This window comes from Pongo abelii, chromosome 1 (genome assembly GCF_028885655.2).
Source record: "Pongo abelii isolate AG06213 chromosome 1, NHGRI_mPonAbe1-v2.0_pri, whole genome shotgun sequence".
In the NCBI taxonomy this organism is placed as follows: Eukaryota; Metazoa; Chordata; class Mammalia; order Primates; family Hominidae; genus Pongo; species Pongo abelii.
In genome coordinates, this window is record NC_071985.2 from 170637584 (window position 1) to 170650984 (window position 13401).

Below are 13401 nucleotides of genomic sequence, written 5' to 3' on the forward strand. Positions count from 1 at the left end.
TTATTTGTGTAATTTGATACATTATAGTTTATTTAAGCTAAAAGATTATATTAAAAGTTTTTCAGAAAACCAGCCTATAAACATAAGCTAAATGTAAATCATTTTCAGATTTTTAACTTAAAATTTTTATCTAGTCATTCATAACCTTGCATCAAGTAAAAAGAGTAAGCTTTATATTTACTTTCTTAAGTGTATATAAATCCAGAAATACATAGAGTACATAAACAGATGAATACATCTCTGATATTAAAATATCATAGGGATGTAATTAGAAAAAATGTTCAAAAAGATTTATTAGGGGGACAATAATGAAAAAAATACTGAGAAACTCTACTTGAGACAAGTATCTATTAACTCCCTTTAATGAACAGTGATAAAATTGCTGATTTTCTTTTCTCTCCTCCACCCTGTCATTCTTTGTACCTCAGTATTTCAAAAAAGTATCTTTCTTACTGTTTACATTTGTATTGTTGAATCTGCATGTACTTCACTTGATTTAATTGCCACCTTCAAATAATGTTATTTGTTTTATGTCTACTTTAGATAGTTAAGTACTTCTTTCCATCTCCTTTCTCACCCTCCAACTGTTTTTCTTAGCTGTAACATTTCAGTCTTAGTTCGTAGTCTTAGTTGTAAAATGAAATATTGCTTACCACCAGTTTTTTGGGGCTGTAATTATCTTTTATTTAGCTAAATATTGTCCTCATCAAGGTTCTTAGGAGTAATATTCTCCAACTGTTTTTTGTTTGTTTGTTTTAGTAGAGATAGGAACTCACTTTGTTGCCCAATCTGGTCTTGAACTCGTAGGCTCAGGCAGTCCTCCCTGCACGACCTTCCAAAGTGCTGGGACTGCAGATGTGAGCCACCTCGCCCTGCCCACCCCACTCACCCCCCCTTTTAAAAATAGAGACAGCATTTCCTCCTGTCATCCAGGCTAGACTGCAGTGGCATGATGGTACTTCACTGTAGCCCAGAACTCCTGGGCTCAAGCTGTCCTCCCACCTTGTCCACCCAGAGTGTTGGGATTACAGGCAGTAACCATTGCACCCGGCCAGTTTTCCAAGTTCTTTATTGTTTAAAGTTGTCTGTACTTGTAGGACAGCAAGGGTGGTTATGAAATCTTTGCCTTATACTTTGAATAATAATAAGCACGAGAAAAATCAGCAAAACTTATCAGATAAAGAACACCTCATAGAAAAAAAAGGGTACTTGAGTACCATTGTCTTCTGACATTAAATATTGTTGTAGATATATTGAAAGGTATTTTTCTCCGTTTTAAATAACGTTTTTTCCCCCAGCTGCTCATGAGATTTCCTTTATATTTACAATTAAATGACTTTTCTAGAATATTTGTCTTAGTATTGACTGATTTGTGTTAAGTTTCTCAGGCACATCATGTGTACTTTTAGTTCATCTATTTCAGAAAATTTTCTTGAATATAAAATTAAATACTTTTTCCTGTGTTTGGGGTTTCTGTGCTGGGTATCATTATACATATGTTGGATCTTTTACTTTACCTATCGTTTTGTCTTCTCCTTTTTAACACTTTTAAAATTTCATCTTCATTTCTGTTTTTTTCTTACTTTTCCAAGTAAAAAAATTTCTTTTGCCAGCTCACATGTAATTGATTATATGTTGTTTTCTGATTTTTGCCATCTTTCTTTGAGTTCTTGTATTTCTGCCTTTTTTATTCTAAAGATAATGTCTTCATAAATTTTGTATAATTTAAATCAAAATATTTCATTAGAATTTTCATCTGTTTTATGACATCATTTGTCTATTAAGTATTCTTTATCTGGTGAGTTTTGCTGCTCTTCCTTACCTTTTTACTACTCAACATAAGATAAGCTGGGTTATCTTGGCCCAAGCATTTATAGGGAGTTCCTTCAGGAATGTGTTTTGGCTGGGATTTTGCTATTGCAGGCATATCTTGCCTAACTGCCTAAACTTTCTGGATGATCCATCTCTGTCCAATTTTACCAGATTTTTAGCTCATTTTTTTTTTCAAAACAGTTTTATAATTTCAAGATGAGTTTCTTATATATTTATTTATTTAATTTTTAGAGACAGGGTCTTGCTCTGTTACCCAGACTGGAGTGCAGTGGTGCAGTCATAGCTCATTGTAGCCTCAAAACTCCTGAGCTAAAGGGATCCTCCCACCTCAGCCTCCCAAATAGCTGGGGCTATAGGCACACACCACCATGCCACGCCTGGCTAGTTTTTTTTTTTTTCTTGTAGAAACAGGATCTCTCTCTGTTACCTAGGCTGGTCTTGAAATCCTTGCCTCAAGCAGCTCTCCTGTCTTGGCCTCCCAACGTGGTGGGATTTCAGATGTGAGCTACTATCGCACCTGGCCAAGTTTCTTACTTAGAGCAATATTTGTTTCCCTCATTAGTTCTAAAATCTGTGCCCTAGGATTCCTCACTCTTTGCTTTCCTTTCCTTGCCTTATATTGGAACTGCTTCCTATCTTAGCTTGTGTTGGCAACCTCTCATTTTTCTAATAAATGAATTATATCTGACTCCTCGTTTTGATAAAGATAGAGTTTGTGGAGTTTTTTTCTATTCATCTTTTATTTTTACATGAAATCCAGAAGTGGCAAATTGCTGTCTCATACTGTCCTTTTTTCACTGGAAGCGAAGTCTTCTGTCTTAACCCAGAATAGAAGGATATGGTTACTTTATTGATCTTATTTTGTTCATGAAATAAAGTCTCTAAAATTTGACCACACTCAGTTTTCTTGATACATGTTTCTGTTATTTTGGAAAAGCTTTATATAAAAGAAGAAAGGACAATTTATAGTATTAGTATCAGGCAGTGTTTCTAAAAAGGAATAGGTGGCTGGACGCAGTGGCTCACGCCTGTAATCCCAGCACTTTGGGAGGCCAAGGTGGGTAGATCACCTGAGGTCAGGAGTTCAAGACCAGCCTGGCCAACATGGTGAAACCTCGTCTCTAACTAAAAATACAAAAATTAGCCAAGCGTGGTGGCGGGCGCCTGTAATCCCAGCTACTTAGGAGGCTGAGGCAGGAGAATTGCTTGAACCCGGAAGGCAGAGATTGTGGTGAACCAAGATCACGCTTCTGCACTCCAGCCTGGGTGACAGAGTAAGACTCTGTCTCAAAAAAAAAAAAAAAAGAAAAAAAGAAATGGGTAATTTAAAACTGGCAGTGATATATATGTTTATTCAACAGATGCAGTATTATGTCTGTATATTGTACAACATAGTAAAGTATGGAACTGTGTCCTGGCTGCTTTGGTAGGCATTGGGCAGACATAGATAAAAGGACAGTTTTTTGTTTTTTGTTTTTTTCAAGTAGCTTGGCACCTAGTGGGAGAAGAGGATGAGAAAGTGATGTTCATTTAATAATAGATGAATTTAGTTCAGATGGTTTTGTGAGTGTTACATAAATTAATATTAAGTAAAACATAGCAGTAGATGGCACTAAGCAAGTGCTGAATAAGTACTTGGTATTGTTAATATAATGCGAGATAAGCACAGGGTACTTCATAAGCACATAGAAAAATAGCTTATGATTCAGGGATGGGTTTTCAGAAAGAAGAGATGTTTGAAGTAAGGATGAAGAGTTACCCAATCAGATGGCTAAATGGCTAGAGTTTTTAGGTAAAGATAATGACACATACATAATTAGAAAGGCATGGAAATGAAAGAAGGAAATGGGCAAACACAAAGACAGTTTTTTAGCACTTTTTTTAAATTTTGGGAGATGAGGTCTTACCCTTGCCCAGACTAAAGTGCAGTGGCACAGCTTTGAACTCCTTTGCTCAAGGGATCCTTCCACCTCAGCCTCCCAGGTAGCTGCGACTACATGCATGTACCACTACATCTAGCTAATTAAAAAAAAAAAAAAATTCGTAGACATGCCGGTCTCAAACTTTGGGCCTCAGTGAACCTCCTGTCTTGGCCTCCCAAACTGCTGGGATTACAGATGTGAGCCACCATGCCCAGCCCTTTTTTTTTTTAAAGCACTTTTTGATGGTTATGGCTGGAAGAAAGAGTAAGGGATAAAGGTGTAATTGAAAAGGCCTAGCCAACTATAAATTATTTTATCACTATACTCTCAGTGCCTACTATGTAGTGTGACATATTTACTGAGTTGAATTCTTGAATTTTATCCTCAAAACTTTGGACAGCTGCCTTAGGAGCATTTTAAGGAGAGGAGGAACATGTTCAGATTTGCATTTTACAAAAAGTTCCCTGGTGCTAGGTAGAGGTTAGACTGAGAGATATGAAAGAAAAAGGCATGGAGATTGATTAGGAAGTTATTACAATAATCCAAATAAGAAATGGTGAGGGTGTAAAATAAAGCAAAGCCATTTGGAATGGAGAAAGGATATATTGGAACACATTAGGAGATGATGTGGATTTGGATTTATGGTATGAAAAATGAGAGGGGAGAATGAGTAGGGGGTAACCCCTAGATTTTTGGCACAACTACAAGAATAGTATCATTTTTTTAGTTAATCAATAGGGAGAGAAGGTATTTTAGACATGTTGACTTTGTGGTACCTATGAGACATCCAGATGGTGCTATCTAGTAAAATATAATCGCCTGGAGTTCTACAGACAAATATCAGCTGGAGACAGAAACGTGTGTATACTGGTTGAAGCAAAGACATGGATGAGGCTCTTAAGTATGTTAAGTGAGAAAAGGTTTTTGACAGAATCTTTGGGAATACTGGTATTTAGGAAGAACAACCAAGGAATAAAATAGAAAAAGAGTCGAAAAAGAATAGGAAAACCAGGATAAAGTGGTGCCACTGAAGATAAGGTAGGAGATTTTCAAGGAGAAAGTAATTTAAATATACAAAGATGTGAAGTAGAATATTGACCAAAAAACATTGGATTTGACAATTGATATATTATCACCAATAATCTCTTAAGAGTGATTTCATGGTAGAAAATGGTGGAGCAGAAATGAATTTACACTAAAAAAAGGAAGAATATAAGTTATAAACTGTTAAAGGCATCACTCCAAAAGATTCTACCTTACATTACTTTATGCATGATGTGTGTTAAATTACTTTCATCATAGTATGGATGTCATGAAATGGACTAGAATTTAAATACTCCATCTACCATTTAAGAGTTTTATAATGTCAATCAAGCTATTTAACCTCATCTGTAAAATGTTATATTAATAACATATGCCCATAATAAAGAAATATAAAGACATAAGCAGAATTTCTAATTCAACCCTTAACACATGACTTCTTAAAATCCTGTTTTGTAGCACATTATTCACAACAAAATTCTAAGTTTTGCAACCTTTCTAAAATAAGATTTTGATATGCATATTTTATTACTTTAAAAAATATTTTGCTTAGAATGGTATTTTTTCACTAAATATACTTTTCTTTTAGCAAGGAAAAATAGCAGACTTTTTAAAGCTTTTCTATATTAAGTATTGACCAGACAATTTCTCTGTTACAGAACTTTGCCAGGGTTAAAATGCAGGTAACAATGTCACTGTCCTCCTTGGTGGGCACATCTCAGAATTTTAATGAAGAATTCTTAAGACGTTCTCTAAAGACTATATTGACATATGCTGAAGAAGATCTGGAATTGAGGGAAACAACATTTCCTGATCAGGTCAGAAATGCTACTTTCTAGATCATTAATTGAAATAGTCTTGTTAAATAGGCAGTTTCCAAATTGTTAAATCAAAAGTTGGTTTTTGCTGGAGGATTATTTATTTCATTTTCAGTCCACACATCATGTGCCATAGATAGGACTGAATCTCTTTGTTTTATTAAGCTACCCTTCTTTTTGGAAATAATTAATTCTGTGGTGTTTAATTCTGTGCACTTATAATAAGTAGAATAGCAGACTTGGACAGTACAGACAAAGCTTTATGATGAAACGTTCCTACTTATTAATCAAACAATAATATGCCTTAAAAACTAAAGTTTCTACAAACTACCTTTTAGTAAAATCAGAAATATAGGAGAGAATTTTCCTTTTGTATTCTTGTATTTCCCATATCCCTCTGTTTTATTTCTACTTACAGTTCTGCTTGTTTCCAGGTGAAAGAACAAAAATATACATAGTCTGCTGAGGCATTTATATAAAGTTTACTACCCTTCACTTACCATATCCCCACATACCTATACTGTACAGAATCGTATCAATATCTTACAACTTGTTTTGAAATCTTTAGATATTTATCTGAAATATCTCTGAAACTAATTTGGTGATTATGGATGAATGACAATTCAAGAATGTTTTTCATATAATTCTCTGCTGCAGGTCCAGGATCTGGTTTTCAATCTCCATATGATTCTTTCTGATACTGTGAAAATGAAGGAACATCAGGAGGATCCTGAAATGTTGATTGATCTAATGTACAGGTAGCATTTATTTGATTCATTTATGCTTTGTATAAGGGACTTAGTAAGACATACAGTAAGCATTAGATGAAGAAAATAAACACACAAAAATGATTTGTGATTTTTCTTTATTTACATTCTTTATTGTTTTTATTTTTATTTTTTACTTTTTTGTAGAGATGGGGTTTCACCATATTGCCCAGGCTGGTCTTGAACTCCTGGGCTCAAGAGATCTGCCTGTCTTGGCCTCCCAAAGTTCTGGGATTACAGACATGAGCCACACCACCTGGCCTTGAGTGATTTTTCTAATGGTAGATTGAAAGTCCAAATGCACTTTTTCCAGGCGGCGTCTTCAGATCTTCTGTGTCTCTTCTTTTAAGAACAATGCAAATGTACTTATTGATTATCACAAGAGCATTTTTAAAAATATTTTATAACACACATTTAACACCTTGGTGTCCTGGGCCCCACAGTTCCTTTGAAGGCCCATACCAATATTTTCAATGTAAAACTCAGTCTTTTCAGAAGAAAATACAGTATATGAATGTTTTATCATAACATTAATTACCTGATTTTCAATACAGTTATGATTAAAGTAGGATATTTCTAAGGGCACATTTTGAAAACACCATAATTCGTATTGTATTAACACCTTAATACAATAGTAAAACTGAAGAATTTTTCTCTGTCATATGACCCTCTGTTCCTACAGTTCTGGGGTCCATTAAAAGCACAAATAAAACAATTTAATCTCTTTGAAATAAAGTAATAAAAGTACCTTTCAGAAGTTTTCTTTTTCCCTTGCGTATAAAACTTCTTTATGTTTCTGTAATGAACACATAAATTTCCATACTTTTTCCCTTAACTGGTTATTTCCTTAAAAGTCAGATTTTAATATGGCATATTTCTTTTTTGCCCCTCCTGCCCCCCGCCACAACTGATACTATCCATTCCATAGGCCACAGTTATTTCTCTAAGCCTGCATAGCGACATTTTCATACTGCTTTAAAACTAAGTAGGTTGTGCACAGTATCAAAAACCTTTCTAGGTAAACTCTGAGCGAGCTATCTGAACTCCCTCCCAGCTTGGGAAGCATATACTAATGGAGAAGAATTTCTGTTCTAATTAGAATTGCCAAGGGTTACCAGACCTCTCCAGATCTGCGATTGACCTGGTTGCAGAACATGGCTGGCAAGCACTCAGAACGAAGCAATCATGCTGAAGCTGCACAGTGTCTAGTCCACTCAGCAGCACTTGTTGCTGAATATTTGAGCATGCTGGAGGACCGGAAATATCTTCCTGTGGGATGTGTAACATTTCAGGTAGGAATCTTCCAGATGTACATTAAATCAAGGTATGTCTTTTTTTGGTTTTAGCTTTTTCTCACTGGTGTTTAGATTTTTTTAGTTTGTAAGGAAGGCTTAAAGACTTAAGCCAATGCTTCACAAGGTAAATTAACTTTTCGCAGTGATTGTCATTAATACATTTTTAAGGAGTACTTCTTATTGATTCTCTTTCCACAGTTTCTTACCTCTGAATTGTCAGCACTATGCTTATTTATTCTCTTTGTCTTTACTGCCTTGTAATCCGTTACATACTTTAACATCTATGGAAATGTATTACTGAGAATCAGAATTCAGTAGAAATTCTCAATTGGCTTTTACTTCACATAGCAGGTATACTAACATTCTCTATTCCCTACATAAAATATTAGTATTTTTTTGACTAATACCATGACTCACAGATGAGTTTGCCCTCTAGTAGGGTACATAGTTCTGACCCACTAGTTGAATTCTTTGCTTACCAAGAGTCAGTTATGCTTTGCTTTTCTTCAAAACCTGTTAATGGTAGGTTTGAGGTATTATAAAATTTAGTTAAATGTTATATCTTCTGATGAAATCAGAATGCAAAAAGAAAGTTACCGTTTCTCTGAAAACAAAGTTGAATGTTTTACAAAGACTCAGGAAAGGTGAATCTCCAAAACAATTGCTGTTGAATTAACTGTGGGCCAGACAAATAGATTGGGGGAGGGGAAGCTCCTAAAATTCTAGAATAATTTGATAATCTTTTAAGTTTTCACTCAAAAGAAACCAAAACTTGAAATCTTTAAAAAGAATGTTGCCTTATGGGTATTTACCCAAAAGAGATTCCGTGGAAATCTGATCTGGAAACCCATACACACAAAGAAAAGGCCTTAAATCTACTTCGAAAGTTGATAAATGAGTGTACATCTACCGTAAATGTTTAGGTTAAAATAAAATAAGATATGTATGTATCATTTCTTTTTTAGAAATAATGGCTGATTCCAATCTCGTTGAATGAGAGGGCTTTTATTCTACCTGACTTTTTTCATTAACTCCGTGTATATTAGATAAGTCAGGAGACCATTTTTGTACCCTTTTTCCTTGACAGAGAGTTTCGAAAAGATCAGCTAAATAAATAAGAAAGACTGTTGATGTCTCCTTAGATGTCTTATGTTATATTACAATTTCCTTTAGCCCATGATTTTTCTTAATTTTCTTTCATACAACTTTTTATTAAGAGAAAAGTTATCTAGCAATGGTGTTTTCATTTTATTATCATCTTCAAAATACAGAAAGTTTTTAGAGATTTATCTTTTACGTTTATATCACTCTCCTTTTTTTAACCTAACCTGATAGTTACAGTTCATCTTCAGTTATTTCTTCTTATACATTTTTATGCTAGAAAATTCTGTTTCAAAAACCTTTTCAATATATTTTTTCCCTAGAATATTTCATCTAATGTTTTAGAAGAATCTGCAGTCTCAGATGATGTGGTATCTCCAGATGAAGAAGGTATCTGCTCTGGAAAATACTTTACTGAGTCAGGACTTGTGGGATTACTGGAACAAGCAGCTGCTTCCTTCTCTATGGTAGATGACTCTTGTTAATTCTTTTTCCACAGTTTCATACCTCTAATTATCAATGACATGTATTTATTCTCTCTGGCTTATGACCCTACTTTTCTTTAAAGATAATTTATTCTGGAACCGGTATGGTGGCTCATGCCTGTAATCCCAGCACTTTGGGAGGCCAAGACGGGAGGATTGCTTGAATCCAGGAGTTCAAGACCAGCATGGGGAACATAGTGAGATACCGTCTCTACAAAAAATTAAAAATTCACCAGGCGTGGTGGCTCATGCCTGTGGTCCCAGCTACTTAAGAGGCTGAGGTGGGAGGATTGCTTGAGCCCAAGAGGTTGAGGCTGCAGTGAGCCATGATTATGCTGCTGCACTCCAGCGTGGACAACAGAGTAAAACCCTGTCTCATAAAAAAAAAAAAATTTATTTCAAGTCCCCTAAAAACTATCTAGGAAAAGATTTTCTTTCTAGATTCATTATTGGCTTATTCCTTTTCATCTTAATAATCTGTCACTTCCCCTAGTGTTCCAGTGGTTTGGCTCACTGCAGCCTCAAACTCCTGGGCTCAAGGGATCTTCCCACCTCAGCCTCCTGAGTAGTTGGGAATACAGGGGCACAGGGGCACACCATCACACCCGGCTAATTGTTTTATTTTTTGTAGGGATGGGGTTTCACTTTGTTGCGCAAGATAGTCTCAAACTCCTGACCTCAAGTTATATTCCCCTCATCAGCCTCCCAAAGTGTTAGGATTACAGGCATGAGCCACTGTGCCCGGCCCCACCAGTGTTTTTCAGTTGCTTGTTTATGCACCAGCATGTGATTTGTAGCAGATATTTTTTGGTTCATAAAACTGTTACTGCCAAACATTTTCTAAAACCTTTAAGTTAAAAAACATGGCAAAACAAAACAGAAAGTCTCTGAGTGATATAAGTTCCTAGTTGGTAGACTAACAGGGCTCTATAAATAGATCTTGTCTATTGGATGAAATGGAGAATCTTCTTTCCAGTATGATGGGCATTGCCCTGGTGTCCAAGAAAGTTATGACCACTCATTCCATTGGTTGCATAGTAATCCTCATTAGGTAGTTACTGGAGGCCTGGACCTTACTCTTTAGTTTTATGAACTGCATCCTGAGTGCTTTACCTGACTATGCTATCATGCTATATAACCCCAATCTTGTTCCCTTCCATCCGTATGCAAAGAATTAAAGCAGTCAGATGAAACCCAGATGGGATGTTTATTGGAGAAAGAAAAGATAGTTAGCTGAATTCATGCTTACCTTCTTAAACCATGTTGATAGGGTCAGTTACTTCCTCTGACTTTTCTGCTAAATGTTTAGTGTACCAGCACCAAGGTTTAGAACACACTGAGGTTCATGTTAGGGTAAGAGAGAAGCTTGAGGTAATATGCAATGCTGCCCTCTTTCCCCATTTCTACTGCTGTTGGGAATTGATTCATTCTTCACCAGGCCTTATCCCTGTCCTGCAATATATTGATAAAGGGTAGATTTAGAAGGTATACTGCCAAAGTTCAAATCCTGGCTCTGCCATTTAGTAGTTGTCTTACTTCAGGCACAAATTATTTAACCTGTTGGTGCCTCACCTCACTTTTCTTATCTATTAAATACATCTAGTAATAGTACCTACTTCATAGGAATGTTTTTAGAATTAAGTAAGTTCATGTATTTAAAGTGCTCATCACAGCACCTGGTTCCAAGTAAGTACTAGTGTGTTTACTGTTACCATCATTTTCATCATTATTGGCAATTGTGAGACTCTTAAGAGTGTTTTTGCAGAGTTAAAATATTAGGTGTCGATCCTCTTTTAAAATGTTTGCATCTAAGGACCTTGACCATTCCAGTTCCATCCCTACACTTGTCTAAGCTAGCAGGGGGAAAGGTTTTTTTGCTATTGGTGGAATATTTTAATTAACATAACTCTGTGTGTTTGTATGTGTGTGATTTTTAATAATTCACAGTAGGGCATTTAGATTGGGGGACAGTAACCTATATTATTAAAATTCTTTTGCATTTGTATATAATTGTAAATTTTATTCTTTTTCAATTAATCTGATTTTAGTTAAAATAATTACTGTGGCATTTTAGTTACGCTAAACGTATTTCACTAGTACAACTACATTATTGTTTAAATATACTCCTACAAGCATACTGGGAAATTGAAGGACCATGTGTTTTTCTTTGGGAAAATATGTTTGCTGATCTGTGAAGCGATGAGGACTCAGTGGCTTTTGGAAAACATCTCTCTCTTCTCTTACTGCAGCACCAATCCATTATTAAAGATAAAGGCTGGGGCAAGCCCAGTGCCTCACACCTGTCATTCCAGTGCTTTGGGAGGTTGCATAGTAATCCTAGGATTACTGTGCAAGGTGGGAGGATTGCTTGAGGCCAGGAGTTTGACACCAGCCCGCTCAGTGTAACAAGACCGTCATCTCTACAAAAAATGAAAAAATTAGCTGGGCATGGTGGTGAGCACCTGTAGTCCTAGCTACTTAGGAGGCTGGGATGGGAGGATTGCTTGAGACCAGGAGTTCAAGGCTGTAGTGAGCTATGATCACACCACTGCACTCCAACCTAAACAACAGAACAAAATCCTGTCTCTTATTATTTAAAAAAAAAAAAAAAAAAAAGGATAAGGGATAGAAGACCAATACAAACACATCTTTGTCTCTCGCTCTGATTATGTGATTATAACCATAGCAACGACTGGCCAACTAGCCCACAGTGGAAGGAAATCTGGTGGCTCAAAACTTTCTATGCTTTGTTAAAGATTTGTGATTTTTCCATAGGAGATTTACAATAGGAGATTGCCTTCATCAGCTTAATATTTGAGAAAAGTAAATGATTTTTGTGTCCCAGGAGGCCATTATAGGAGAATTGGGTGTCTGTGACCAGAGTAATATTAAATTTCTTTTTCTTCTGCTCAGAATTAGTTTTTGCAAAAGATTATAAGCATAGATAAGTATACATACACACATTAACCTTAGTGAAGTAATTATTGGGCAGATAAAAGGAAAATGCCCAATTCAAATTATAGAAATATAAATATCACATATGTGTATGTATATATATTAATATACACAGATACACATATCTGCATACATACCCATTTATCCAGAGGAGAAGATACATTGGAAAATTCTTTTATTAAGCCTTAATACAGTTAAAAATTAGTAGTATTTGTTTTTATTTTCTATTGGAAAAACTTCAGTGGTAGTATTATTATTTTTTTTTTCCCCAAGATGGAGTCTCGCTCTGTCGCCCAAGCTGGAGTGCAGTGGCGCGGTCTCAGCTCACTGCACACTCCGCCTCCCATGTTCACGCCATTCTCCTACCTCAGCCTCCTGACTAGCTGGGACTACAGGCACCCGCCACTGCACCCGGCCAATGTTTTGTATTTTTAGTAGAGACGGAATTTCACCGTGCTAGTCAGGGTGGTCTCGATCTCCTGACATCGTGATCCACCCGCCTCGGCCTCCCAAAGTGCTGGGATTACAGGTGTGAGCCACTGCGTCCGGCCTCAGTGTATTATCTTAATAGAAATATTGCGAATTCATATAATTACTTTACTTTCTTATTGATGTAAAAGAAAGCAACATCTTACAGAATTTTTTCTTATAGGCTGGCATGTATGAAGCAGTTAATGAGGTTTACAAAGTACTTATTCCTATTCATGAAGCTAATCGGGATGCAAAGAAACTATCCACAATTCATGGTAAACTTCAAGAAGCATTCAGCAAAATTGTTCATCAGGTAATGATTCCAATTTCTAGCTTCACTATAAAGGGAAAAAACTGTCTGAAAGCATTAATGTTGTTTTGCATTGATGTCAAACTAGATCCCGTGAAATGACCATTTTAATCAGACTACAAATGAGTGATCAAAATGATAGTTCATGGCCAAAGCAAAGCTCATTAACAATAAAAATGAATTCACCTAAAGTAAATGGTGATCATCATAAACTTTCTGCATAGCTTTTCTTTTTCATTTTTGAATTATTAATTAGCAAGTTTTTAAAAATTGTGATTTTTTGTTTCACAAGGTGGATCATAGTTGTGAATCTCGTTTTAAAATTGATACCTGTTCCTTTGCTGTGAAAATAAAGTTTTTATATTTCAGCTTTTTAAATTAAATGATGTGAAACTTTAATAAT

General features: G+C 35.7%; 1 protein-coding gene across 9 annotated transcripts in view; it reads left to right on the top strand.

Moving 5' to 3' along the window:
- DOCK7 (dedicator of cytokinesis 7) overlaps positions 1-13401 on the top strand; it is a 238434-nt gene that overhangs the window by 191758 nt on the left and 33275 nt on the right. For all 9 annotated transcript variants that reach the window (XM_054533642.2, XM_024251423.3, XM_054533652.2 and 6 more), the window contains 5 exons: positions 5456-5614; positions 6272-6372; positions 7481-7673; positions 9101-9244; positions 12870-13001. In XM_054533642.2, the coding sequence (XP_054389617.1) occupies positions 5456-5614; positions 6272-6372; positions 7481-7673; positions 9101-9244; positions 12870-13001 (729 nt within the window). The remainder of the gene's footprint in view (positions 1-5455; positions 5615-6271; positions 6373-7480; positions 7674-9100; positions 9245-12869; positions 13002-13401) is intronic.